This window comes from Prosopis cineraria, unplaced genomic scaffold, assembly GCF_029017545.1.
Source record: "Prosopis cineraria cultivar Desert tree isolate PC_DT_omini unplaced genomic scaffold, ASM2901754v1 PC2, whole genome shotgun sequence".
NCBI classification, from domain to species: Eukaryota; Viridiplantae; Streptophyta; class Magnoliopsida; order Fabales; family Fabaceae; genus Prosopis; species Prosopis cineraria.
The window spans coordinates 24,766,473-24,792,087 of record NW_026555333.1 but is presented as its reverse complement, the minus strand read 5'-3'; the positions used below and the strand labels follow the sequence as shown (position 1 = coordinate 24,792,087).

Here is a 25,615-nt window from a genome sequence, read left to right as displayed (position 1 = left end):
TTAGAATTCAAATTATATTAATAAAAGATAAAATCCAAACCATATTTGATGAGCCAATGTTTTCATGTGGAAGCATTGCATATGCATATTTTGGTGAAAATAATACTATAAAGTACAAATAGACTTGCTGTGACTATAAACATTTACTTATTTAACTTTAATGTTTCCATCATATCCACATCTCTCTAACATAGCAAGTCTAACTTAACATGCTTCCTATAAATAAAGTATAATGCTATGTATATATTTCATTAAGTAAAGTGAAAAAAATAAAGTTTAAGATAAGAAAAATTTCTGAGTGGGTAGAGTATTATATAAGGGCATTAAATAAAGTTTTTAAATAGATAGGAAAAGTTTAAGATAAGATATTATCTTAATAGTGCTAAATAAAGTTTTTGAATAAAAAATTCAAAAAATTTAATAATATACCCACTAAGTAATTGTCATTCATTGCCTCTCTATATGCAATATCTAAAATATTAACAAAATTTTACCCAAAACAATGGATAGAAGTTGTCTTAGGATGCAACTTCACAGTAGTCAAGTACATGAAGCTAATCTTTATATGAATGGTTTGTTGTCTAATATGATCTAAAGCATTGGAAGACCTCAAATTTTGAAATTTCACATATCTTAAATGGCTGCAACCTATCTCTAAACTATTTTATAAAAAAAAGCTTCTAAATTACTACAGAGATCTAGTATTAGATAGATTACATAAGTATTACATATTGAAAAAAATTGGACGTAATTGATAGGTTACAACTATAAAAAAGAAAATACAAAAGTCATAAAAACTTACTCCAACATCATGGAAGACCAATTCAACACCGTTGGAGTTTTCAAATATATTTTTACCTAGCAATTTCCACATATGATGAATCACCTAAGCAAAATATGCCAATCCTTTTTTGTTGTATTGTTTGGATTGTACAAATTGTATGAATCTCATATGTAGAAGCCATTGATAGTATAATAATAGTTGAGAGGAGAATAAACTTAATATGATTACAGGAGTGACCTAGACATAGAATTGTAAAGTATGATATTAGCTTAGTCTAGTAATTTATAATTTAATAAGGTTGAATTGAGAGGGAAAATGAAGAGAAGATTTTTTAAAATCATGATTATATATATTAAATATTAATTTTTGTGATGATAGATATCTAAAGTGATTCAAAATTAATTTAAATTCAAAAATCAATTAGCACTTACCATGCACACACATATTGTAAATCCTAAACGAAGTTAATATTTTTAAACTATGCAATACTAAGTACTTATATCAAACCATTGAAAGTAATATTTTTAAACGTGAATAATTGATAATATACATTTCCTTGTCTATAAAAATAGGTATTTTACTATTTTCAAACCCATAATTGCATTAATTATTTAGATAGATTAATATTAATTTGACTTCAAATAAATAGATATCTCTACTTTATTATATGATATAAATTTTTTGAAATCATGAGAATAAATCTAAATATTCAAACACAAATTATTTTTGTCAATATATATATATATATATATGTGAATTTGAATTCAAATAGATAAATACACACACACAATCATATGAACCTTGATTTTTGACAAATCTTTAAGATAGGTGGAAATTTTCAAAAATGATGATGATATATGGAAATCCTAAATAGAGTTATTTTTTTAACATTTCAAAATAGATAGATATTAATTTGAATTCAAATATGATCATATTTGAATTTTAAAATAGGTAAAAATAAATTTTTATGTACATATAAAAATTAATAATTTATCCCGCATTTAACTCCAAAAATTAATTATCACTTACCACACACACATATATATTGTACATCCTAAACGAAGTTAATATTTTTAAACCATGCAATACTAAGTACTTATATCAAACCATTGAAAGTAATATTTTTAAGCATAAATAATTGATAATATACATTTCCTTATTTATAAAAATAGGTATTTTACTATTTTTAAACCCATAATTTCATATTAATTATTTAGATAGATTGATATTAATTTGACTTCAAATAAATAGATATCTATATTTTATTATATGATATAATTTTTTTGAAATCATGAGAATAAATCTAAATATTCAAACACAAATTATTTTTTCAAAATATTTAAATATATATATATATAAATTTAAATTTGAATTCAAATCGATACTCCCTCTGTTAAAAAATATAAGATATTTTTTGAGAAGATGAATGTTCAAAATGAAAGGCCTTTGTAGTCTTTCGAGGTGTAATCATTGCTTTTTTTTAAAGTACCCGTATTGATAATGATTTATATTTATTGTAGGGGTTTAATAAGGGTAAATATAGAAAGATAAAGTTAGCTAGAAGGTAAGTAACTACTTATTAGAGGTAAGATTTAATTAAAAATATCTTACATTTTTAAATGAGGGAGTAAATACACACACACACACACACAATCATATGAACCTTAATTTTCGACAAATCTTTAAGATAGATGGAAATTTTCAAAAATGATGATGATAGATGGAAATCTTAAATAGAGTTATTTTTCTAAATTTTAAAATAGATAGATATTAATTTAAATTTAAATATGATCATATTTCAATTTTAAAATAGGTAAAAATGATTTTATATATATATATAAAAATTAATAATTTATCCCGCACCTAACTCCAAATTTAAATAATATATTTTATAGACATTAAAAAATAATAAATCATTCCAAATCTAACCCTAGATATGACTCTGAAGCACAAAATTACAACAAATTTAAAAATAAACATGTGATATTCTCACATAATTTTTAACCCTATTTTTATATATATAATGATTTGCTCTCTCGGTGGGGGCAATTTTCATTTATCTCCGGGAGTCTGTGGATCTCCTTTCCCACTTGAAGAAGCTGCAAATCATCGAACGTGGGCAGAATTATTACAGACTTGCAATGTTTGTCTTGGTATTTCATTTTTTTTTTGACACTACATTTAAAAAAAAATAAGATTTTTTATCCATGTTGTGCTTCACAGCTGGTATGCCCCTACCCTTGCGTTTTCCATCTTGTGATTTTTTTTTTTTTTGAAAAAGGAATTCTTTTTCCATCTTGTAGTTCAATGGTATGACTCTACCTACCAAATTAATAATGGTTTAATTAAAATTAATAGAGCTTACTACCAAAAGATATTAACATATTTAAAAGATATTTTTGCTCTCAAGGTATTCCCTTTGATTTTATTTGAAGTCACCCCTAATCACTTTATCAAAATGAAAGAAAAATAGTTAAGTCATTAACTTTATTGAAATAAAAATTTTTAAATTGTTATTGTATTCTCTCTCATAATTAATGTTTTTAAATCAGGTTAATATTAACAATTAAAAAGTTCATTAATGCCCCATCAAGTAACTTATATTAAAAATCATTAATCTCTTCTAAAATGTAGTTTATAATAGAGGCGAAGGGAGTATTTTTCAACATTTGTCAAATTTTCATGCAGCAGAAACATGGAGGAACTTTTATTACTCTACACATTAGAAAGCTAAAATAAATAAATAATGAAAAAAATATAATTATGGATCCCTATACTTTTATTATATTTTGTTATTGATCCCTATACTTTTTAATTATTAATGTTTCAAGCCTCTCTAGTTTCTTTCATATACAATATAAATCCCTCTACTTTTAATGTTCTTATAAGGATGATGATGCAACACTAATGATATTAAATTATTTGGCATATAACTATAACTAATAGTATTAAATCTTGTGTTTAATGTTGAAAGAAGGATGAGATAACAATCTAATTAGCAGTGAATAAAATGAAAGGGCAAAAGTTTAAACAACAGAAGCACTATTCACAAGAACTACATGCCATTTAACTTGGTTAAAAAAATCGATTAGGGCATCTGACCCATAGAGATAAAAGACTTGACCTATAATGATCGAAAGCCATTTTTCTAATTGATAAATATCGTTGTTAGTGCTGTCTTTATCATAAAATCATCGTGGACTAATTTGATTTAAACATGTCAATATTTTCATTAGTACCGTTACCGTTATTAGTTACACATAAGATCATTTAACATAATAAGTGCCATAATCTCTTTGGTATTATTTAAAAATAGATGGACTAATGTGGCACACAAAAAAGATTACAAGGACATGAAACGTTTTTTTAAAATAAAATAACCAAAAACAAAATATGATAAAAATATAAACTTTAATAATGGTGCCTTTTCATGAATAAAATACATTCCCTCTTTTTTCGTTTGAAATTGGAAAGGGCTAAAAATTAATAAACACACAAAATCATTACAAAATCCATTTTTATCTTGCTTTTCACTTTTTTTTCTTGACCAGCTTTTGCATTACTTTTTTATTTTTAAATGAAGATTTCTTTTCCCTAGCATGGCCCAACTTACAAAATTATATGGGTTAGTTAATATTAATAAAGTTAAAAGGCATTTTCTCTTCTAAATTATTCTTTGACATTCCTCAATTTTTCATGCATTGAAAAAAAAAAATTCAGTGATAGTCAATGATCATATAATTTAGTGATATGAAGGCTTCTCTGTAGATAAGATAAGATGTTGCACGTTTGATCTCACTTATAACGTTAGGTTATAAATTCTTGTCCCTCTATTAAAAAAAACAAAACCATCATGAGAAACATCAAGGAACTTTCATGACTCTAGACAATGGGAATGGCTAAAATAAATAAATAAAATAGCTTCCATCATACAAGAAACACGTTTCGTTTTACACGGAAAAAACGAACTAATTAATAAACAAATACAAAAATGTTACAAATTCTTCCCATGTCTATCTTGCTTTCCGTTAGTACTTTTTTTTTTTTTTAACCATATTATCAATGCCTTTTTGGCTCACTAGTATATTGTTTTTTAATTTTTTTTAACCATGATATCTTGCTTTTCATTTTTTTTGTTTTAAATTAAGATTCTCTTTCATCTCGTGGCTCACTAGCATGTCCAAACCTACCAAAATGATAGTTTAGTTCAATAATAATAGGGTTAAAAAAAAAAAGAAATTTTCACAACTAGAATATTTTTGAGCTTTTACATATGCAGCTCATATTATAAAATCAAATCAAATAAATAATTTAATATTTATTATATTTTATATTATGATCGATTTATTATATTTATCAATGATATATCATTATATATAAATAAAACAGAGGATACTACTACAAAAAATAATATAAATGATGGTTTTTTTTAACTTATAAATGATGGTTATTTACCCATCATTTATTCCTTTGTATAAATGATGGTTAAATAACCTGTCATTTAAAATATATTTTTTTGTATCTTCTGTAAGAATAAATGATAGGTATTTAAAATACCCGTCATATATTCTCATCATAAATGACAGGCAAATATTTTACCATCATTTATTCTATCAGACAATATATGATGAGCAAATATTTGCCCGTCATATATTCTATGACTTTTTTTTAAATAACGGTCTGTTATTTATAGCAAGCTCCCTATAACAACTATACAAATAATAACCAAACAGCAATTCCAACATTTTTATACATGAATATCAATTAAAATTGAATTATAATCAATAAAAATAAAATAAAAACTAATCTCTTATTCTAATCTATCAAGTAATCAATGTATAGAAATTTTTAAAGGAAGTAATTCACCAACTAATATCAAATAATGAGTGAAAATTAGTAAAACTATAAACACTAATCCTACTTACACTAAATCTATTGATTTTTATCTTTGTGCAATGACCACACTTGGAATATGTACTAGCACCACTATTCAATTGCCTCATTTATTTGTGCATGCCCAAATTATTCAATGTAGGAATCCTCATAGTATTGTAAAACATAAATTATCCACCATAAATTTATTTTAATAAATTAAATTCATTAGCAATTATAAAGTGAAAATTAATTGTTGGCATACCATCGTAGGAATTGTGCTCTCATTATGGATAATGATGTCTTTCATGAACCTCATAACACAAAAGCTACAATTCAAGCTATTTTTCATTTGTTTTGGGCACTACAAATTAAAAAACTAATGAGTACATATGAATGCATTAAAAAATTATGAATATTTAAATTAAAAAATAATATTAATTTCCTTTATTATATTCCAAGTGTAGGCTGCATCGAAATTTGTAAATGACCTTGAAATTATTTATTTAGTGTTTATGCGGTACAACACAATTGTCCTAATAAAAAAAAGAAAAAATATGTCAATATAGAAATAAACAAATAAATATATAAAATATTTATTTTTTGCACTTACGTATTAATCAACTCCAATAAAATTTATCTATTCTCTGGTTTTTCACCAAGAGAATCAAGATAATATATTCTTGGAGTGCTACTATATGGTTCAGTGGCAATCAACATCCAATGGTTTCTATTAGCATTAACAGGTATTATAAAATTATAATTAATTAACTAAATTAATCTTAACAAATCCATTAATATAAGTAAGAAGTAGGTTATCCTTGGCAATATGGTATTAAAAATAATGTCCCCTTTTGAGCCCTTGCTTTAAAATTTTCACTTAATTGCTTGGCTTGATCTAAAATCTTGTCTTTTTTAATTAAAGCATGTGCGCCAATCTCATGGGGACTAAAAAAAACGAACTTCGTTTGTAGGCCGAAAGGGATAATAAATTTTTCATGCAAGCACCTGCCATTAATATATCAAATGAATTAGTATATATTTAAAATAGTAACTATTCATATATGAAAGATAATTTACCATATATAAAAGCTGAGAACAGTGAGGTTGGTCATCTCATGTTGCAGCACTTCATCTGTAATATCGAGCGAAAGCATATCATATCGTGGTGCACTGTATATTCCTGCCTCGAATGGGATTTGCAAGATTGGAGGATTAGACCTATGAATCATTGCATACACCTGAAGTAAATTTCGATGCTGGCTTGACAATTGAAGCTCTTGTTCAGGTATTGCTACATGTGAAACAATTTTTGAGGAAAGCCTAGATATTTGTACAGTCTTCTTCTTGGATTGTGTATCTTTGTTAGCTTTTTTTGGACTTGGCATCTTAACATTGGTAGATTGCCATCCAACAAAGCTACCCATCACCTCTCCTACAATCCCTGCATCTTTGGTGGGAATAGGTAATGTATAGTTGAGATCTTTAGACACATCAATAGCAACTCGTACATACGATGCAAGGAGTGGCATATTATGTAATGTGTCTCTAGGCATATTGAACACTCGACCAATAGCAACCACGTGATGATTTAGGCTATTTGCTAATAACTCACATATATTCTTGCCCTATATTAATGAGTAATATATTATATTAATGTTATGGAAAATAAAAATAGTGAAACATATGTAAAATAAATAAGTATTATTTTACCTCAGGGAGATTTTTAACGGGCTGTATTACATTGAAACTACCTTTCCTACTAGGACTATTATGAAACTCCCCCTCCCGCCTCTCCTTGTCCTTTAGCAAGGTATCAATCAATTCTCGTTGCCTAACAAGCTCCTCTTTTAATGTGGCAATCTCAGCTCTTGCACCCACGTCCTCTATTGACTTCACCTTTTTCTGTGTCCCAAATATTTGTTTTTTTATGACACCAAAGCCATAACCCCTAACCCAACCGGAGTGTTCAGGATTACTTGTGCCTTGCCCAAGACATCTCCATCATCAGGTAGGCCACTTTTTTCTATCTCAGCCTGTGTAACATATAGTGAGAAAGTTAAGTTTATTAATTGATTATAAGAAAAAATGACAATATTAAAATAATATACTTACACATTTGTTAGCAAGCTCCTGAATACGTTCGTCAACAATATTTCCTTCTTTATTGGTCCGAGCTTCTACAAAGAGTTTATGACGTGAAACAGAACTTGCTCCTGAACCCTCTCACTTGATCTATGCATTTAAATAAAGTTGAACATTAATAGTGCACATATCAATAAACTAAAATTATATGACTTAAATATTAACATACCATTTGCTACTCAATTCCTGCATATTCCATGCACCTTTTCTTGTAAGGGTATATATCTTTCTCATGCAACTCTTTCTTTTAGTTACTCAATTCCTATGCAAAACACATTGAATTAGATCAAAAATATATATATTGATAATAAAAACTTATAGTTCTTACTTGGAATTGCCCCTTGAAATGTTAAGCAATAAATTCATCCCATGGTTCTTGTGAGACTAATAGCCTTATTAATTCGGGAACTTCAACATTAATGTTTCTGGCCAATTTTTTAATGTATTTCATTCCAACGAAATACCAAAATGTTCGCATTACTTTTCCAGCTTGTTGAATGACAAATTTCATTCGATTAGCATCAATTACAAACGCTGACTATAAAATAAAGAAATTAATTAGATTTGTAGTCAAGTAATTAAAATTAATTATATTGATTATGAGTAAAGTATTTTACCTCTTCTTGCTCCCAAATATAATTCTTTATTACTAAACTAACATTGTTCCAACTCCTGATTGTAATGGGCACATTTGCCTTTGCCACAACTTCTATATAGCTGATAAATTTATTTCTGTTAGTCTTAATAGGTTGACCTTTGTAATTCTATTCAAGTTCATATTTTTTTCTAGTAGCCCTTCTCCTATTCACATCGCTCATCAATGTCAATCCCCTTATTATTTGATTTGCTTCTTGTTGAATTTGTTGGTCATTCATGTCAATGCTAAGATCAGTATTGCTAGGTCTACTAGGATCAATACTTTTTTGAGAAACCATTTACCTACAAAAATAAAAAAAACAAATATGGAGAAGAAATGAATGATAAATTGATTAAAAAAGTAATTGACTACTCTACATGTAAAAAAAAATTTGGCAGCATAACGTCATAAAAACAAGTATTTCCCAAGCTTAAACTCACTTTTTAAACCTAACATCTTATATCAATAAGCTAACACAATCTCAACAGCAAAAAAATCCAACAAAATGACGTTTTCAACCATACACAATTTCAAAAAAAAAAATCATTGAAAAATCACAAAAAAAATACCATAAACATCAATTCCGATAATTGCTTTTTGTCTCATTTATCATTCTAATGTTACTCATACCTTACAGTAGTAATCTCATACCAAGATAATATCATTCATTATAGCAATTGTCAAAATCTCAACAAAATAGTTATAATTTTTAGAGAAACTGCGCGTCAACTTTGGTCACTCAAATCAACTTTAATTGTAATGAAATTTGATACACTAGTACATTTCAATATGAAGTTTCTAATGATAAAACTATCCAAATCAAATAAGGCATATAATTTAAAAAATTATTCAAAAAATTCGTTCAAAATTAAAAAAATACAATCATCATGAATATACATTTTGATCACTCATTTTCATCCTCATAATTATTTTGAGGCTATGCATAACCTCCATTAGCATCCTCAAGCCAAGAACATCATATATGGTCAATTTCGACAACCAACATTACCAAAATCAAGCAATAATATGCACAAAAAGTTAATTATGTAAATTTAAACAATAAAACTCTATAAAACAATGACTAAATCATTCCCACAACCAAAAATCAAAAGATATTGAAAGAAATGCTAGAAAACATGAAAAAAATGTACCTAGGAAGAAAATGGGTCAAAAAACAATGGCAAACTCAAGGCACAACGAACAACAGTGAGGACGACAGTGAAAACATGACAGAGGTAGGGGTTGATGGTTGACTATGAAAATGAAGTCACTTTATGGGTTTACTTGTGATTTCGTGTGAAAGTGGAGAAGAGAAGAGACGAGAGTCCTTCGAGCGCGCGAGAGAGAATATGAAATGGGAAGAGCTAAAAAGTTTTTAAACAAAAATAAATGACGGGCATTTAAATACCTGTTATTTATTCCTCTTTATTTGACGAGCATTTCAAATGCCCCTCATATATTGTGATGACTTTATATGACAGCCATTTGAATGCCCGTCATATAAAGCCTCTTTTTTTTATTTTAAAAAATTAAACATTATACAACGGGTATTTTCAAATGGCCGTCATATAAAGCCTCTTTTTTTTTATTTTACAAAATTAAACATTATATGACAGGTGTTAAAACACCTGTCATATAATGTCATCAATATAAATGATGGGTATTTAGAAAGACCAACATTTATGTTAATATTAATTTTTAATTTTTTTTAGAGGCAGAATTTGAAGTCTTATATGACGAGTGTTAAAACACGTGTCATATCATATATGCTAATGAGATAAATGACAGGTGTTTAAAATACCCATCATTTATTTTGCAACCATCACCCACCTCTCTTTTAAATGATGAATTTTTTTAAAACTGTCATTTTTAATAATATCATATATCAATAATTTTATAGTTGTGGGAGCGGACACGATTGGAGATGGAGGGTTTGAATAATGACATGGTGTGGGCATTAAAAAAAAAAAGAGCATAGGTCCCACACTATTTTAATTCTTTTTGCATGTTTCATCTTTTTCTTTTTTATCTCAAACGGTGCATTCCTTTCTTCCTTCCTTCTTTCTTTTACTTCTTTTTCTTTTTTCTTAATATCTTATTGTATATCTTATTATCTTATTATTATTACTATTAAAAATATTGTATTGAAATTATAAAAATATTGTATTGAAATTATGTCTTAATTTAAGCCCAATGATTTTTTCTAATTAAACTAATTATATTCAAATATTTCTGGTTAATTTATATTAATTCTAGTTAACTCTTAAATTTTAAATTTGGATGTTACAGGCCACACTTCTAAATTTTTAAAAATTTAATTCATATTTTATAAGCACAAGATTTTTTTGACCACTAAACCAATTTATCCAATATTTTTTGAGAAGTATTGATTATCATAAATTCAATTTAGGGTAATGTCACCCTTTTATATATATATATATATATATATAAGTCTAACGTGGCCCCTAAAATTCCAAATTAGCGTAAATTATCTTATTTTTTATCCTTATTAACTACCACAATAATTTAATTTACAACTTAATTAGTTTAAAAACACATTTACTTATAAGTCTTAGAGGTTGGCTTGTAGATTGCATCTTAGGACTTGTGAAAATAACGATATTTAGGTTATTAAATGTTTAAAGTATATATTAATATTTTAATAAAATATTATCAATAAAAATATTTAAATTACTTACTATTACTTTACATTTTTTTTTGGGCAAAACTTACTATCACTTCACAATGATGATCTATCGACCAGTATAGATGGTCAGTCAAAAAGATTTGCCAAACTGATATTTTGACATTTTAGATTAGCAAAAATTAAAAAATAATACTAGTCTTTTTAACATTTAGTTATGGTAAATGAAATTTTGGGGACTAATCAGTATTACTTTTTTTAGAAGAAACTTATTTGTAATTTTTAGAGGATAATTTCTAATTTGTCTTTTTGCTAACACTCAAATTAACATAAAATTAACATACGGTTTGCTATTATATCTGGACTTTGGGACAACATTGCAACAATTTAAACATTAAATTGACAGGTGGTTTAAAGAAAATAGTTGATAGTTAAAAATTTCTTTTGGAAATCCTATTAAAATATGTCTCATGATATTATCTCCATTGTTAATCATAAAATATTTCCATCATCGAAAGCCTTCAAGAATTATAACCTAATACATTAAAATTTGGAGCAAGAATGATAGTTAGGCCAAAAAGATTAGAAAATTAATAATAGTTAGGTTGCTGATAAAATTATAACCTAGTGATCTTTCTCTCACTTTTACTATCGTGTGACCCAAATTAATCTTCTTCATACACATATGTCATCCATATATGCCAAGCCACAATGTTTATTTCTTCCTTACTATGAAAGCACCTTTTCATCCCAAAAAGCAAATGCTTATATGCGTGTTTAACTGTTTATCCACCTGTACACACGTATGAATTTCTTAAAAAAATTATTTATAAATTATTTTTAATATATTTCATCTGAACTATAAAAAATACTAAAATTTATTAATTTTGTTTAAAAATTCAATAAGTTTTTTATTTCACCCATATTATATATACAGACTTTAATAATATACTTTATTTCAACAACACTTAATGGAAGGTTAAAAAAAAATTGCAATGAAAAATTAATAACATGACTTATAAATAAAATTAAAAAATCTTTCAATCTCTAACTTATAAATAAAACGAGAGAGAGTATGGGTGCATGTGTGTCTCTTTCTCTTCATTGAGTCAATTGATTTAGAGCTTTTTTTATGCTGTTATTAGGTTGAATTTGAGTATGATGCTCAAAAAGCTAAAATATGGGGACAATTATTGCTTTATATAATTAGTAGAGATATCAAAATTTTTAGTCTCTTATGTTTAATTTGCCTCAATAATTTATTTGGTTTTTATTATTTGAAAAGGAGATAATATCAATAAAATCTGTGGATATGGATATCGGAATTTAATTTTGATTTGGTCCCCATGTGCTTAATGAAAAAAATGTAATTATTTAGATAGGAAAAAAATAAAACAAACACAATTTTTTTTAAAACAAAATGCAACGCATAGGAGTAAGATTGACAAAAATTAAACATATTTGAGGGACATTTTGGGGTGTGACATGATTAAAAAAATCTCTAATTGAGGTTAGAATAATGAACTGAGATTTTTAAACTGAAGGAGGTTAAAAGATTGTGAATTATGTTTGGTTATATTTTTTTAGAAGTCAATTAAATAAACTAAAATTAATTTAGATAATTTGATTTAAAAGCCAGCTTAGATGTATAAAAGAAAAAAAGGACATGAATTTTATGATATATATTTTGTGACTCATTTGATATTTTTAAAAAAAATAATAAACTTTAAATTACATTTTTTTAAAAAGATACAAATCTAAAATCTAAAATAAATTCATACATTAAAGAAAGGCTAAAGTATACATTTAATCCTTTAATATTATACAATGTTTCATTTTAATCCTTTAACTTTATAAAATATATTTTTAGTTCTTTACCTCTAACACTATTAGTTTTATCTCAACAAATTTTTACATTAAACTTTTAAATATTGACAAAATATTTTTAAATGTTGACATGCTAAGTTTAATTATTTCAAAATAATAATGATTGATACAAAAAATAATCATTTAAAACTAACAATGTTAGGGTTAAATGACAAAAAAGATACTTTACAAAATTAAAAAATCAAATTAAAATTTTATATAAAGTTAGAGAACTAAAAGTATACTTTAATCTTAAAAAAATATTAAATTTTAAAATGGTAGAATGAACTAATAAATTACAAAGTATTCAATTATAAAAAGTCTACCTCTTGTACCACATGAGAAAAGTCTAACATGACAATGAAGATTTAATTTTTTTATTGATTATTATTTTTTAACTTTACCCTCTTATGATATGTTCACAGAAATTTAATGTTTTAAGTGTTAGTGAGGGACTATGTAATTGGCGCATTTTTTTTTCCCTAAGTTGGTCATTAAAAAAAATATACCGATGCAGATTAGCACAGTAGTTAGTATTTTATGATGTGCATGGCATTAAAAGTATCATATCATATTCATTATAAAAGGGGTTAATATGTAATTTGGGCCCTAAATTATAGGTTTAGGGATGATTTCAATTCTAAACTCCTATTTGGTATATTCCAAACACTAAACAATTAAAATTAGTGTAATTTCGCCCCACTGTTAAATTAAGGCAAACGTTTGTTATTTTTAAAAAAATGGAGCTTAATGTACAATTTTTTTCAAAGAAAGGTAGGAGGGAGAATGAGAGCGAAATTTGATAAAAAATCATACATTAGACTTCATTTGAAAAAAAAAAAAAAACACATTCGTTTTAATTTAACAGTGGGTTGCAGTTGCACTAGTTTTAATTATTTAGGGTTTATAATGTATCAAATAAGAGTTTAGGGTTCAAATGCCCTTAAATTTATAGTTTAGGGTCTAAATTACATATTAAATAAGATCACTAACAATAAAATTAAAAAATAGAAATTAAACACCATTATCATACAAAATTTAGTATAAATAATTTGGTAGCGTTGGCCTAGCATGATGTTACTTTTGTGTGTATATACATATATATATATTAATATTTAACAAATATTAAAAATACATTGGGAGGGTTCTGAATATAACCTCTACTCTCACTCTAGCTACTTTAGTCTTAGCATCTAAGTTATAAAATTATTTTAAAACATATGAAAAATTAATCATTTGTTCTTTGTAATTTTGATTCAATTATAACTCAATCTCTAAACTTTGATTCATTGTAACTTAATCATTATAATTTTAACTCAGTTAAAGCTTAATATTTATAGTTTTGACTTAGAAGTAATTCAGTTCTTGAGCTTTGACTTTTCAACTCATTTCTTATAATTTTAACCATTTAAAATATTAAAAATAAAATAGTAAAGATTAAAATTATGTTAAAATTTAGGACTAATATTTTAAATTATTAAACCCATTTTAACCTTTAGAAATATTAAAATTTTAAACTATTTTAAATTTTTAAAATTTTTCTTTTAAAATATAAGAATAAATATTTTAAATAGTTAAAACTATAAAAAACTTGAGGCTAGGCAACCTCTCACCACTCCCCCACCCCCCAACCCCACCCCCCAAAATTAAAAGAAAAAAAAAACCTTACAAACCATATAAGCAATAGAAAGAATAATTTTTTTGTTATGATATTTCTTATTTTTTCTAAAATATAAATTACAATATTTAGAAATTAAAAATAAGTAATATAAGTTTTAATTTTAAAGCATGAGCCAATGTTTTAAAAATTGGATTGCATAACAAACCAGAATGGTCATGAGGTCATAATTATCATAGTTTAACATGTTAGTTCTACAAAACTAATGATATAATAATTAAATTAAAAATTATGTTTATATGCACGCGTGCGGTCACACATATAATAGTAAAAATACTGACAATATCATTTTCAGTAAATCAAAATTGTTCAATTATAACATTTTTAAGTTTAATTTCCCCTTTTTTTTACACAAACACATTATTTATCTTATTTGTCCTCTTAAAATAAATGATTTTTAATTTTCTCCATAGTTAATTTATATAATGTCAATAAATAAATTATTCATGCAAAAATTTGACTATAACACTAGAAAAAGCTACATATCAATAAACACATAAAATCATTATGAACTGATAAGTGTTTATCTTGCTTTTCACTTGACCATTGCTTTTCATTACTTTTTAATTTTTAAATGAAGATATTCCTTTTCCATCTTGTGGTTCACCAGCATGCCCCCCACTTGCGGCAAAATTGATGGTTTAGTTAAAAGGGTGTGAGTTAAAAGGCCTTTTCTATTCTAAATTAGTTTTCAACATTCCTTATATTTTATGTACTAATGCATGCATGACATCAAAAGTATCATATCATATTCATTATAGAATTACTAATTACAGTAAACTAAAAAAAAGAAATTAAACATCATTATCATAATCAACAATTGGGTTGCGTTTGGGGTATGCTGTTACTTTGTGTATATATTGTAATTTTTTTTAAAAAAATAAAAGTACATAATCTATTACCAAATGACATTTCTAAATTACAAAATTATTTTTTTTTTTTCATTCATTGGGAGGGTTTGGACCAATTTACCTCCACTCACACCCTCATCTAGTCTTACGGCCTGAGCTAGTATATCAAGTGGCTAAGTTATAAAATTATTTTTTAAAAAATATCATAAATATTAAAAGAAACTTAAATTAACTGTGTGTGTGTATTAATTTTCAAGAACTTGACCCTAGCTAGCTAGGCAAAATCTTTCTCTCTGTTATCTCTCTCAATCAAAAAATTTAACCTTACAAACAAATTACTACAAAACATCACATACATATCCATAATAAAAATATTTAGTTGACGAGCAAACCATACAAAAGGCAGCGAAATCTGACATATATATGCAGAATCCAATGTGCCATGAGCAAATATGTTTGATCCAACATTACACACAGAGCGTTCAAACATCTGCAAAGTTTTCAAAACACAACACTCCAATTAATGTCCCTTAAGCAAACATGCATACAAGATCGAATATAACTCAACACTTATCTTCACTCTCTTTTAGAAGAGATGAAACAGAGATATGAATTCAATATTAGCTCCTGAAATGAGAAACAGAAAGGAAATAATTAACATCAGTTGACTTTTCACCTATAAAAAGACATAATGATTTAGAAGAGATGAAACAAATATGGAGAATGAAATCAACATGAAAATTAATCATTTATTGTTTAAACATAAAATATATCAAGATAATTTCATGAGAATCATTTTTTCCTAAATAATCTAAAAGAAGTTTATTATATAAAATCTCAGTTATGGATAACATCTCGTTGAAACATTTGTTCAATCTTTATAAAAGTGAAAGATTCTCAAGCTTCTTAGTCTCCTATTATTTATGAAATCAAATATAATCTTTATTTTGTTTATATTTTAATTTAAAATTGCAATAACAATTATCATTTTTATATTTTTATTCTATTGATTTGACCCATGAGAAAGACCAAGAATTGAATTGATATGTTCACCTCATCACCATATTCTGTATGGAATTTTACTTTTAATATAAGCTCACCAATATTTGATCAAACAGAACTCATACATGTTGAACTAATCTAATTCCAATTTTCAGAACTCTTTCTAAATTCACTTGTAAATAAGCGATCTTAATTACTATAATTTCATTCAATCATATATATTCCTGATCATGCCAAAGATCATTACTAAAAAATAACAAAAATTAATAAATCTAGAGCATTTACTAAAAAACAGAGTACATGTGTGTGTTGTGCAGAGCAACTAACAACGATTCATTATAGAGGAAAATATAAGGACATCATATTTACCTGTTAATCAAGAATGTTATGCGGCATTAAAGGATTGTAAGGTTGCATCCGTCTTTCATCTCCAATCCTGTAAGGTAATCTTTCATTTCTTCGGATGGCCTTGACACCTCCACATTTTGCGGATGAGGCAGTGACCATAGTTCCTCTGGAAGCTTAATAAAAAAGTAGCAATTATTGATGGACAAGCTTTGAAGGCGAGGCATTGCATCTCCACTCAAATTCCAACTTTTGTATCTCATGAATGTTATTTTAAAGACTTTGAGATTTAGGAAATATCCACTTTTGCAGTCAAGATTGTTAAAGCTACATTCATTGGGGAAAGGATAATGAGCTACTTTTAAAATCTCAAGACTGGAAATGGCTCCAAGAATTTCCATAGAAATATCATCAGAACCCAACAGAAATGTTATCTTGGTCAATTTTGATGGAAAAATTGCATCTATGCCAGGGAATTTTTAACCCTAAATCTTGAGTGTTTGTAGATCAGACAAGGTTGATTGAAAGGTTTTGCCAAAACGTATGTGAATTACTTTTTTCTCCCCTTAAGTACATCCCTAATTTTCCAAGCTTGCACATATAGGTTAGTGAGGGACCATGACTGTCTTCAAAAGCAACAAAAGGATTTCTATATTGTTTGAAGGGCCATTAAGAGGGGGAATATATGACCATCTTGGAAGAAAAAGACGCTTTAAACATTTAAATTTCTCTACGCTCCATGGTAGAGTCACTGCAGCGCCGATAACCTCTAAAGTTTCTAAATTCCATAGGTCAAATATTGCTTTTGGAATTCTTAATAAACGTTTACGACAATTATATAACTTTAGGTACCTAAGATGGATTAGATGCACAATTCTATTAGGAATTCTTGTTACCATAAAAACAGAGGAGATATCAAGGATTTGAACCAATTTGAAGTCCTTCAAAATGGCTTTCCAATATGTGAAATCTTCTCCTTCTCCAAAGAAAATCAAAGAACGCACAGATGAATGATTTGCACTAAGGCTAGAAGTTAGATAAGTTGAAGGTTTCTGATATACGAATAATCTTCGAGGGCTGATCAGATTTGAACTTCCAGTGGTTGTAATGATGTCATAGAACTTCTGCTTTTTGCTTTCTTCTATACAAAATGCTCTTAAAAGATCATGAATGCCACATACCTTCACACCCCCATCAGTCCTCTTGCTTTCAACCTGGATCAAGCTTCGGTCAATGAGCTCCATCAAGTAGTATTCTGCAACATCCTCTGGTATTTTATTGCCAGTTTCTTTTGGTATTAACCCCTCTGCTATCCAAAGTTCCATCAATTTCTTGACATAGATTTTTAAGTCTTCAGGATAATGACCAACATATAGAAAGCATGGTTTTAGATTTTGTGGAAAAAACTTATAACTCAATGCCAAAACATCTATGCATTTAGCTTTTTGTTGAAAAAGATGCCAAATTTCATTTCCAGCGACATAGGACAAACACACCTTGGATTTCTCTAGTTTTGCTAATATGCCAGCCAACACCACAATGGATAATGGTAATCCAACACAACTTCCAGCCATTTTCCTACCAAGATCTTCCAAATCAGGAGGGCATTGTTCTCCCACAAACACCCTCTTTGATAAAAGTTCCCAGCTTTGTTCTTCGTTGAGAGATGGAAGTTGATATACAAACTCCTGAGATACACTTGCAACACGAGCTACTTGTACTGATCGGCTAGTGATTAATATTCTACTCCCATTTTTGTTAGCAAGAAAAGCATCATTTATGGCATGCCATACTTCAGGTCTCCATATGTCACCAAGAACAACAAAATATTGCTTTTCCCTCAAACTTTTTCATGGATTTTTTGCTTTAACAAATTCTCCATACTCATATTTTGGAAAGAACCATCATCCAATTCTTTTTGAATAGCTTGTCTTAGATTTTCTATGCCCATTCCGTGATAACTACTTGATCTCACTTGAGCCAACAGAGAGCGATAATGCTTCAGCTTTCCAATCTTCTGAAACATCAGCCCACGCAAACCTATCAAAACATCTTTTGAGCTGATCATTTTTATAGATCTTTCTAGTAAGAGTGGTTTTTCCTTGCCCACCCATACCGATGATGGAGACAACCTTACTGTCACGGGACTAGTCTTTCGACCCGTGCGGCACTTAGACAACCTTCACTGGAAGTTGCTAAGTAAGCCTAACTCGTAGGAAAGGAGGATGCTTAACTAAGAAGAGGAAAGGGAAAGCTTTAAGGCAAAGGAGAGTAGAGAGAGTTTGGAGAATATGAGAGTTCTATAGCTTTGAGAACTCAAGGATGATTTACAAATGAGGAGGGGTGAGGTATTTATAGGCCTCCCCTTGGATCTAGAATGTTCCCACCTCCTTAATGGACGGTGGAGATTAAATCTATCCTACGGTTACAATTGATTCTCTAGAATTCTCTTAACAAATATCTAGATATTTTAATGGAAGAATCTAGAGACAATATTAAAATATTGAGGCTAGAGTTGTGTAGGCTTTTCTAGAATGTTCTTGCACTATCTAGCACTCTTAAGGTTAGCTGGGAGCCTTCTGGAGGGTTCTGGAGCATTCCGGACCTCTTTAACCTTGTGAAAAATGACGAAACGTGACATTCTCCCCCACTTGATTTCGCGACGCCCTCGTCGCGCCTTCCTCCTTGTAGTGTTGGATTTGGTTAGTGAATTGCCACAGGAGGTCTTCACGTTCCCAACTAGCTTCAAAGTCTGGTTGACCCTTCCACTTGATTAAGTACTCGGTGTAGTTGGGAACTCCTCTCTTCTTGATCACCCTGTCGGCGAGGATCTCTTCTATCTCCTTGTCGTACTCGGTGATGACCGCTGTCGGTGCTCTCTTAGAGATACCTCGAGATGGATCTTCTTCGTCTCCATAGTATTTCTTTAAGAGACTAACATGGATGACAGGATGAATCTTAAGCTTGGAAGGGAGTTGTACCTGGTACACAACCTTTCCCACACGTTTAATGATAGGGAAAGGGCCTTCATATCTCCTGACCAAGCCTTTGTGGACTTTGCGTAGTGACTTGAATTGATTCGGTAATAACTTAACCATGACCAAGTCACCTACTTGAAATTCAATGGGGCGCCGCTTCTTGTCTGCCCACTTCTTCATTTTTCGAGAAGCTTTATCCAGGCATGCACGAGTAATGTCGGCTTCTTCTTGCCATTCCTTGGTAAACTTATAGGCAGCTGGATTGTCTCCCTTGTATGGAGTGGCAAGTGCGTTGGGGGTTAGAGGTTGTTGTCCGGTAACTATCTCAAAAGGGCTCTTACCTGTCGACTCACTTCGCTGCAAGTTGTAAGAGAATTGGGCCACATCGAGCAACTTAGCCCAATCTCGTTGATGAGCGCTCACATAGTGGCGAAGGTAGAGCTCTAACAAAGCGTTGATTCGCTCCATTTGTCCATCGCTCTGAGGATGAAAGCTTGTTGAGAAGTTCAAGTCTGTCCCCAAGAGCTTAAAAAGTTCTCTCCAGAATTTCCCGGTGAATCGGGGATCTCGATCACTGACGATGTTGCGAGGGATCCCCCATAGCTTCACAACATGCTTGAAAAACAAGCGTGCTGCTTCATCAACCTTGCAATCTGCTGGGGCTGGTATAAAGGTGGCATATTTGCTGAATCTATCAACCACCACCATGATACTCCCACATCCTTCAGACTTAGGGAGAGCAACTATGAAGTCCATGGAGACACTCTCCCATGGTCTCTCAGCCACTGGCAAAGGTTCGAGCAGACCAGCAGGATGTTGTTGTTCAACCTTATCTTGCTGGCACACTAAGCAAGTTCTCACATATGCTTCAACGTCATCTTGCATATGTGGCTAATAGAAATGATTTTGTACAAGAGCAAGTGTTCGTGCCATACCTGGATGTCCGGCCCATATGGAATCATGGCACTCTTTTAAGACATCCCTTCGAAGGTTGCCCTATTTCAGCACATAGACTCGGTTCCCAATGGTGTAGAGTATTCCATCATTCACCCAAAATCTTCGAGTCTTGCCTTCAGTAGCAAGCTTTACTAAGTTGGTTGCAGATGAGTCCTGAGACATACCTTCCTTGATTCGTTCAAGGAAGTCATTCTGGGGCATGCTTGCTGAGAGAGTGGCTAACTCGGCTTTCCTGCTTAAGGCATCCGCCACCACGTTTGCTTTGCCTGGCTTGTACTCTAACCGATAATCAAACTCAGCAAGAAAATCTTGCCAGCGAGCTTGCTTCGGGCTGAGCTTCTTTTGTGTTTGGAAGTAGCTCGTAGCAACATTATCTGTCATAATAGTGAACTTACTCCCAAGTAAGTAATGACGCCAGGTTCGTAGACAATGGATAATGGCAGACATCTCTTTTTCTTGCACCGTGTAGCGCCTCTCTGTGTCATTGAGCTTGCGGCTCTCGTATGCAATAGGGTGTCTTTCTTGCATTAACACGCCCCCTATTGCAAAGTCTGAGGCATCAGTGTGTACCTCAAACGGCTTCGAGTAGTCGGGCAAGGACATAACAGGCTCTTGCGTGACCATCTGCTTGAGCTTTTCAAAAGCATCTTGGCAATCTTGTGACCATTGCCAAGACTTATTCTTCTTGAGCAAATCTGTTAATGGAGCAGTGATTTTTGAATACCCCTTTATGAACCGTCGGTAGTAGTTCACCAGACCAAGGAATGATCTTAACTCTGGGACCTTGGTAGGAGGCTGCCATTCTTGGATGGCTCGAACCTTAGTTGGGTCCATCATGAGCTTCCCATCCTTGATCTTGTGCCCCAAGAAGTCCACCTCTTGTTTGGCAAAAGAGCATTTTTCCAACTTAATATAGAGTTCGTGATCAGAGAGTACCTGGAAGACTTGCTTCAAGTGTTGAGCATGCTCTTCAAGAGTGTCGCTATATACCACGATGTCATCCAAGTATACCACCACGAACTGGTCCAAGTAAGGGTGGAACAACTTGTTCATGAGCGTGCAAAACGTTGCCGGGGCATTCGTCAGTCCAAAGGGCATGACAAGAAACTCGAATGCTCCATATCTCGTCACGCAGGTTGTTTTCGGCTCATCACCTGCGGCGATGCGTACTTGATAGTACCCGGATCGAAGATCAAGCTTAGAGAAGTACCTGGCTTTTCCAAGCTGGTCGAACAAGTCAGCGATCAAAGGTATCGGGTACTTATTCTTGATAGTAATCTTGTTCAAGGCCCTGTAGTCGATGCACATTCGCAACGATCCATCCTTCTTCTGGAAAAGGACTGGAGCACCATATGGGGTCTTAGATGGTTGAAAATATCCTGAATCAAGGAGATCTTGCAGTTGTCTCCTTAACTCTGCAAGTTCTGGAGGTGACATGCGGTAAGGTGCCAAGGCAGGTGGTTTGGCACCAGGCTCCAACTCGATCTGATGGTCTACCTCTCTTCTGGGAGGTAGTTTCTTGGGCAACTCATCGGGCATGACATGCTTGTATTCCTGTAGCACCTCTTGGATACAAGGTGGCAAGGTTTCCCGTGGTTTGGTTGGGCCATCCTCTTCCTCGGCCAATGAACGTACAGTGGCAATATACCCTTCTGAGTTCTTGAGACCCCTCTTGAATTGCAAGGCAGAAATCATAGGGTTGGATTTCTCCAAGCGTTTCAAGGGAATTACCCGGATCATATTAGAGTCAATGACCACCATAGACTTGGCTTCGGGAATAGGGAAGGCATGTGCTTTGCAAAAGAAAGCAAGTCCCAATACAACTTTGAAATCATCCATAGGGACAACAGTAAAGTCCAGCGTACCTTACCAGTCCCCGATCTTCACCTTCACATCCTTGGCAATCCCAAGGACTTGTTTGGCTGGGGAGTTCACTGCCTTGATGGTGCCTTCTCCCTTGTTGAGTTGGATACCCAATCTCTTAGCTTCTTCAGCCTCCATGAAGTTATGAGATGCTCCTGTGTCGAGCATGGCAAAGGCAGACTTGCCTTGAATGGCGAGATCAGCATAAAGTAGACCCTTCTCTTCCTTCTTAGATGGAGAAAAGAGTCCAGTCAAGGAATTCAAATGTTGGAGGGAACTAAGATTGATCTGTTGCTCCTTGTCCTGGTTATCCTTCATCTCAGCAACCAAGGCATTCATAGCCTTGCGGTTGGGCCAGTCACAAGTCCAGTGTGGACCATCGCACATGAAGCATGGTCTCGGTGGCTTTGAGGCATCACGCCTGATTGAGGGTGGTTTATCTTGTCTAGAACTCCCACCAAAGAATCTACCACCATCCTTACGATCAAAATTCTTCTTTTGTCCTCCTTTGTCTCCTCCACTGCTACCAGGATTAAGCTTTTTGGACTTGGTGGAGTAGTCGATTATAGACTCAGCAGCAGCAATTGCCTCATCTAGAGTTTGCACTTTGCGTCTATCCAGTTCTACTCTCGCCCAGTCTTTAAGTCCGTCCATGAAGTAGAAAAGAGCCTCCTTGTCGGACAGGTCCTCGATCTCGAGCATGATGGTAGTAAACTCTTTGATGTAGTCAGGAATACTACTAGTTTGTCTCAATCTACGAAGCTTACCTCGAGCCTCTGTCTCAGCATTATGGGGAACAAAGTGCTTGCGGAGTTCTGACTTGAACAACTCCCATGTGTTGAGAGTGCAAAGGCCCTTTTCTCGTTTAGCATGCTTTCTGCGCCACCATAGTTGGGCTGCATCCCGGAGAAAAGTTGAAGCACTGTTGATTCTGATTGAGTCGTTAGAGACTCCTATGGCCTCGAAGTACTGTTCTAGGCCAAAGAGAAAGTTCTCCACAATCGTAGCACTACGAGCCCCATTGTACATAGCCGATTTGGGCACTTTCAGACCCTGAGAAGTGGCATTTGAAGTACTACCACTAATAGGGCTACTCACACAGTAATGAGATTCCCATTCATGACGAATCTCATCTATTTGAGTGCATAGACCTCGCACCTCATCTCTTACATATTTGCGGAGATCGGCGAGATCACATCTGAGGGAACGAATGTCTTCCCCTAAATCATCGTTAAGGTCTGCAATCATCAACTTAGCAGCCCGCGTTATCTCAGCATTCTCTTGGAGGAGATTGTTGAGTTGATCGTTGAGTCCCCCTATAGTAGATCTCACTTCCTCCATGTTAGATTCCAAGCTACCAACACGAGGTTCAAGGGACTCACCTGCGGGTGCCTTGCTTCGGCCTCGCTCTCCCTTGGACCTGGGGTGAGCTTGCTCCTGTTGCGCATGAGCTTGCTCCTGTGCTTCCGTGCCAACGACGTTTCCTTCCTCAGTTGCCATCGTACAATACCTTCCTTCAAGCACAACTGTAGAACCGAGCTCTGATACCAACTCTGTCATGGGCTGAGAGTCTGGCGCAGCACACGGCGCCCGTGCGGCGTCCTGGAGGACCCCATAATCCTCAGGACAAGCCTTACCACATACGGATCGCACTGGTTTCGCCCTGCCATGGGCTCATCAGGGAGGCGGCACTAGCCCTCGACTAGTTGTACGCACAGTCCGAAGACTGAGGCAGAACAACCCCAATGCTAATGTCGCCCCCTTTACCCATATTGTGCGAGGCTAACCAGCGGACCGTTCATTATCTTGGTCTTTACACGGTCACGGAAATATCATCCGTGACATTACGCTCTTAATGCCCGCCCATGAGTTGCTTGATCACTTCATTTGAGTAAACATCAAAGCCAACCATATCGTCTTTCTCAACATTTCTCCTACGTTCCTTCAAAATAGCCTTAGTATCCATCTCTGTCTCTATCTTTGTCTCCGTCTCTCCCTGGACAATATGAAGCAACTCCCTGGCGAGTTGTTGGTTGCGTTGTATTGCTTCAATCCTAACCTTAATGTTTCCTATCTTATCTGCAAGATCATGAAGAAGCTTTGTGTGACTTACGTAATTGGTCAGATGCCACCATCATTTGATTCTTTGCCGATTAAGATCATAGATGTAAGTGTCAATCACATCCTCAGCTTCACGAACAACCTCTCTGAGTTGCTCAAACGCCTTTGCGATCACTTCATGCTTGTTTAGCTTTTGCTCTGAGTCATTGAGGAGAGCGTTCAATATTTCCATCTGATCTTGAAGCAACTTGATATTCTGCTTTACATCACTAGGAAAATTGTATTCTTGTAAAAGTTGCCCAGACAATTTTTCCAACAAGAAAATAAGAGCACCGTCTGCCATTTCTTTTCTGCAGAGGAAATAAAATCACTCTAACAATTCTGATGGACCGCCCTAACACATATACTTTCTAGTTGAGAAGGCTCTGAAGGTACAAACGCAGGTCTTCGAGCTTGCCTTTCAACAATGAGAACTATGAGAAACATCAACTCTCTTTCATTACTCAGCACAATGACTTACCGGTGAATAATGACTTGTTGGTATGGTTCCTTCACATGCCCTTACCTTATTATTGGTATCTTTTATCAAACCTTCTTCTCATATGCTAACTCACAATTACATTAATTAACGTAGTGCAAGGTGGTTGGATTAAATTATCAGTCGTCAGATTGTGCCCACTTAAATTAAATCCCATGCCAGAAGAATAAGACGTTCCAATTGCTGTATCTATCAATTTAGTGACAAATCTTTTTGAGAAATATTGGCTTCATTTGATGAGGTCAAATCTAAGTTAATTTTTGTTTTTTGTCCCTCCGTGTTTGGGTGTTTAATTACGATGTTATCCTTTCTTGTTATATTGTTGGTTGTAATTAAGGACAACGCTTGAGCCTTAATGCATGGGCCATCAAGTTTAGAGAATTAAAAATCAAAG

General features: G+C 32.0%; 1 protein-coding gene across 1 annotated transcript; it reads right to left on the bottom strand.

The window, feature by feature from the left end:
• Window positions 1–6,732: 6,732 nt before the first annotated feature.
• On the bottom strand, window positions 6,733–18,938 carry LOC129302671 (putative disease resistance RPP13-like protein 3). The gene is made up of 5 exons (XM_054941576.1): window positions 18,790–18,938; window positions 17,721–18,669; window positions 7,636–7,692; window positions 7,370–7,561; window positions 6,733–7,284 (listed from the first exon to the last, which is right to left on the bottom strand). Exons 1-5 carry the CDS (start codon window positions 18,936–18,938, stop codon window positions 6,733–6,735), a joined length of 1,899 nt encoding a protein of 632 aa, XP_054797551.1.
• Window positions 18,939–25,615: the final 6,677 nt, after the last annotated feature.

Coding starts and splice junctions, on each gene's coding strand:
- LOC129302671 (XM_054941576.1), bottom strand. CDS start 18,938: ATGGGTGGGCAAGGAAAAACCACTCTTACTAGAAAGATCTATAAAAAT. Junction 7,693..17,720: donor ATATCTCCTCTGTTTTTATG/GTAACAAGAATT, acceptor TATGTTACACAG/GCTGAGATAGAAAAAAGTGG. Junction 7,285..7,369: donor CCGTTAAAAATCTCCCTGAG/GTAAAATAATAC, acceptor TCATTAATATAG/GGCAAGAATATATGTGAGTT.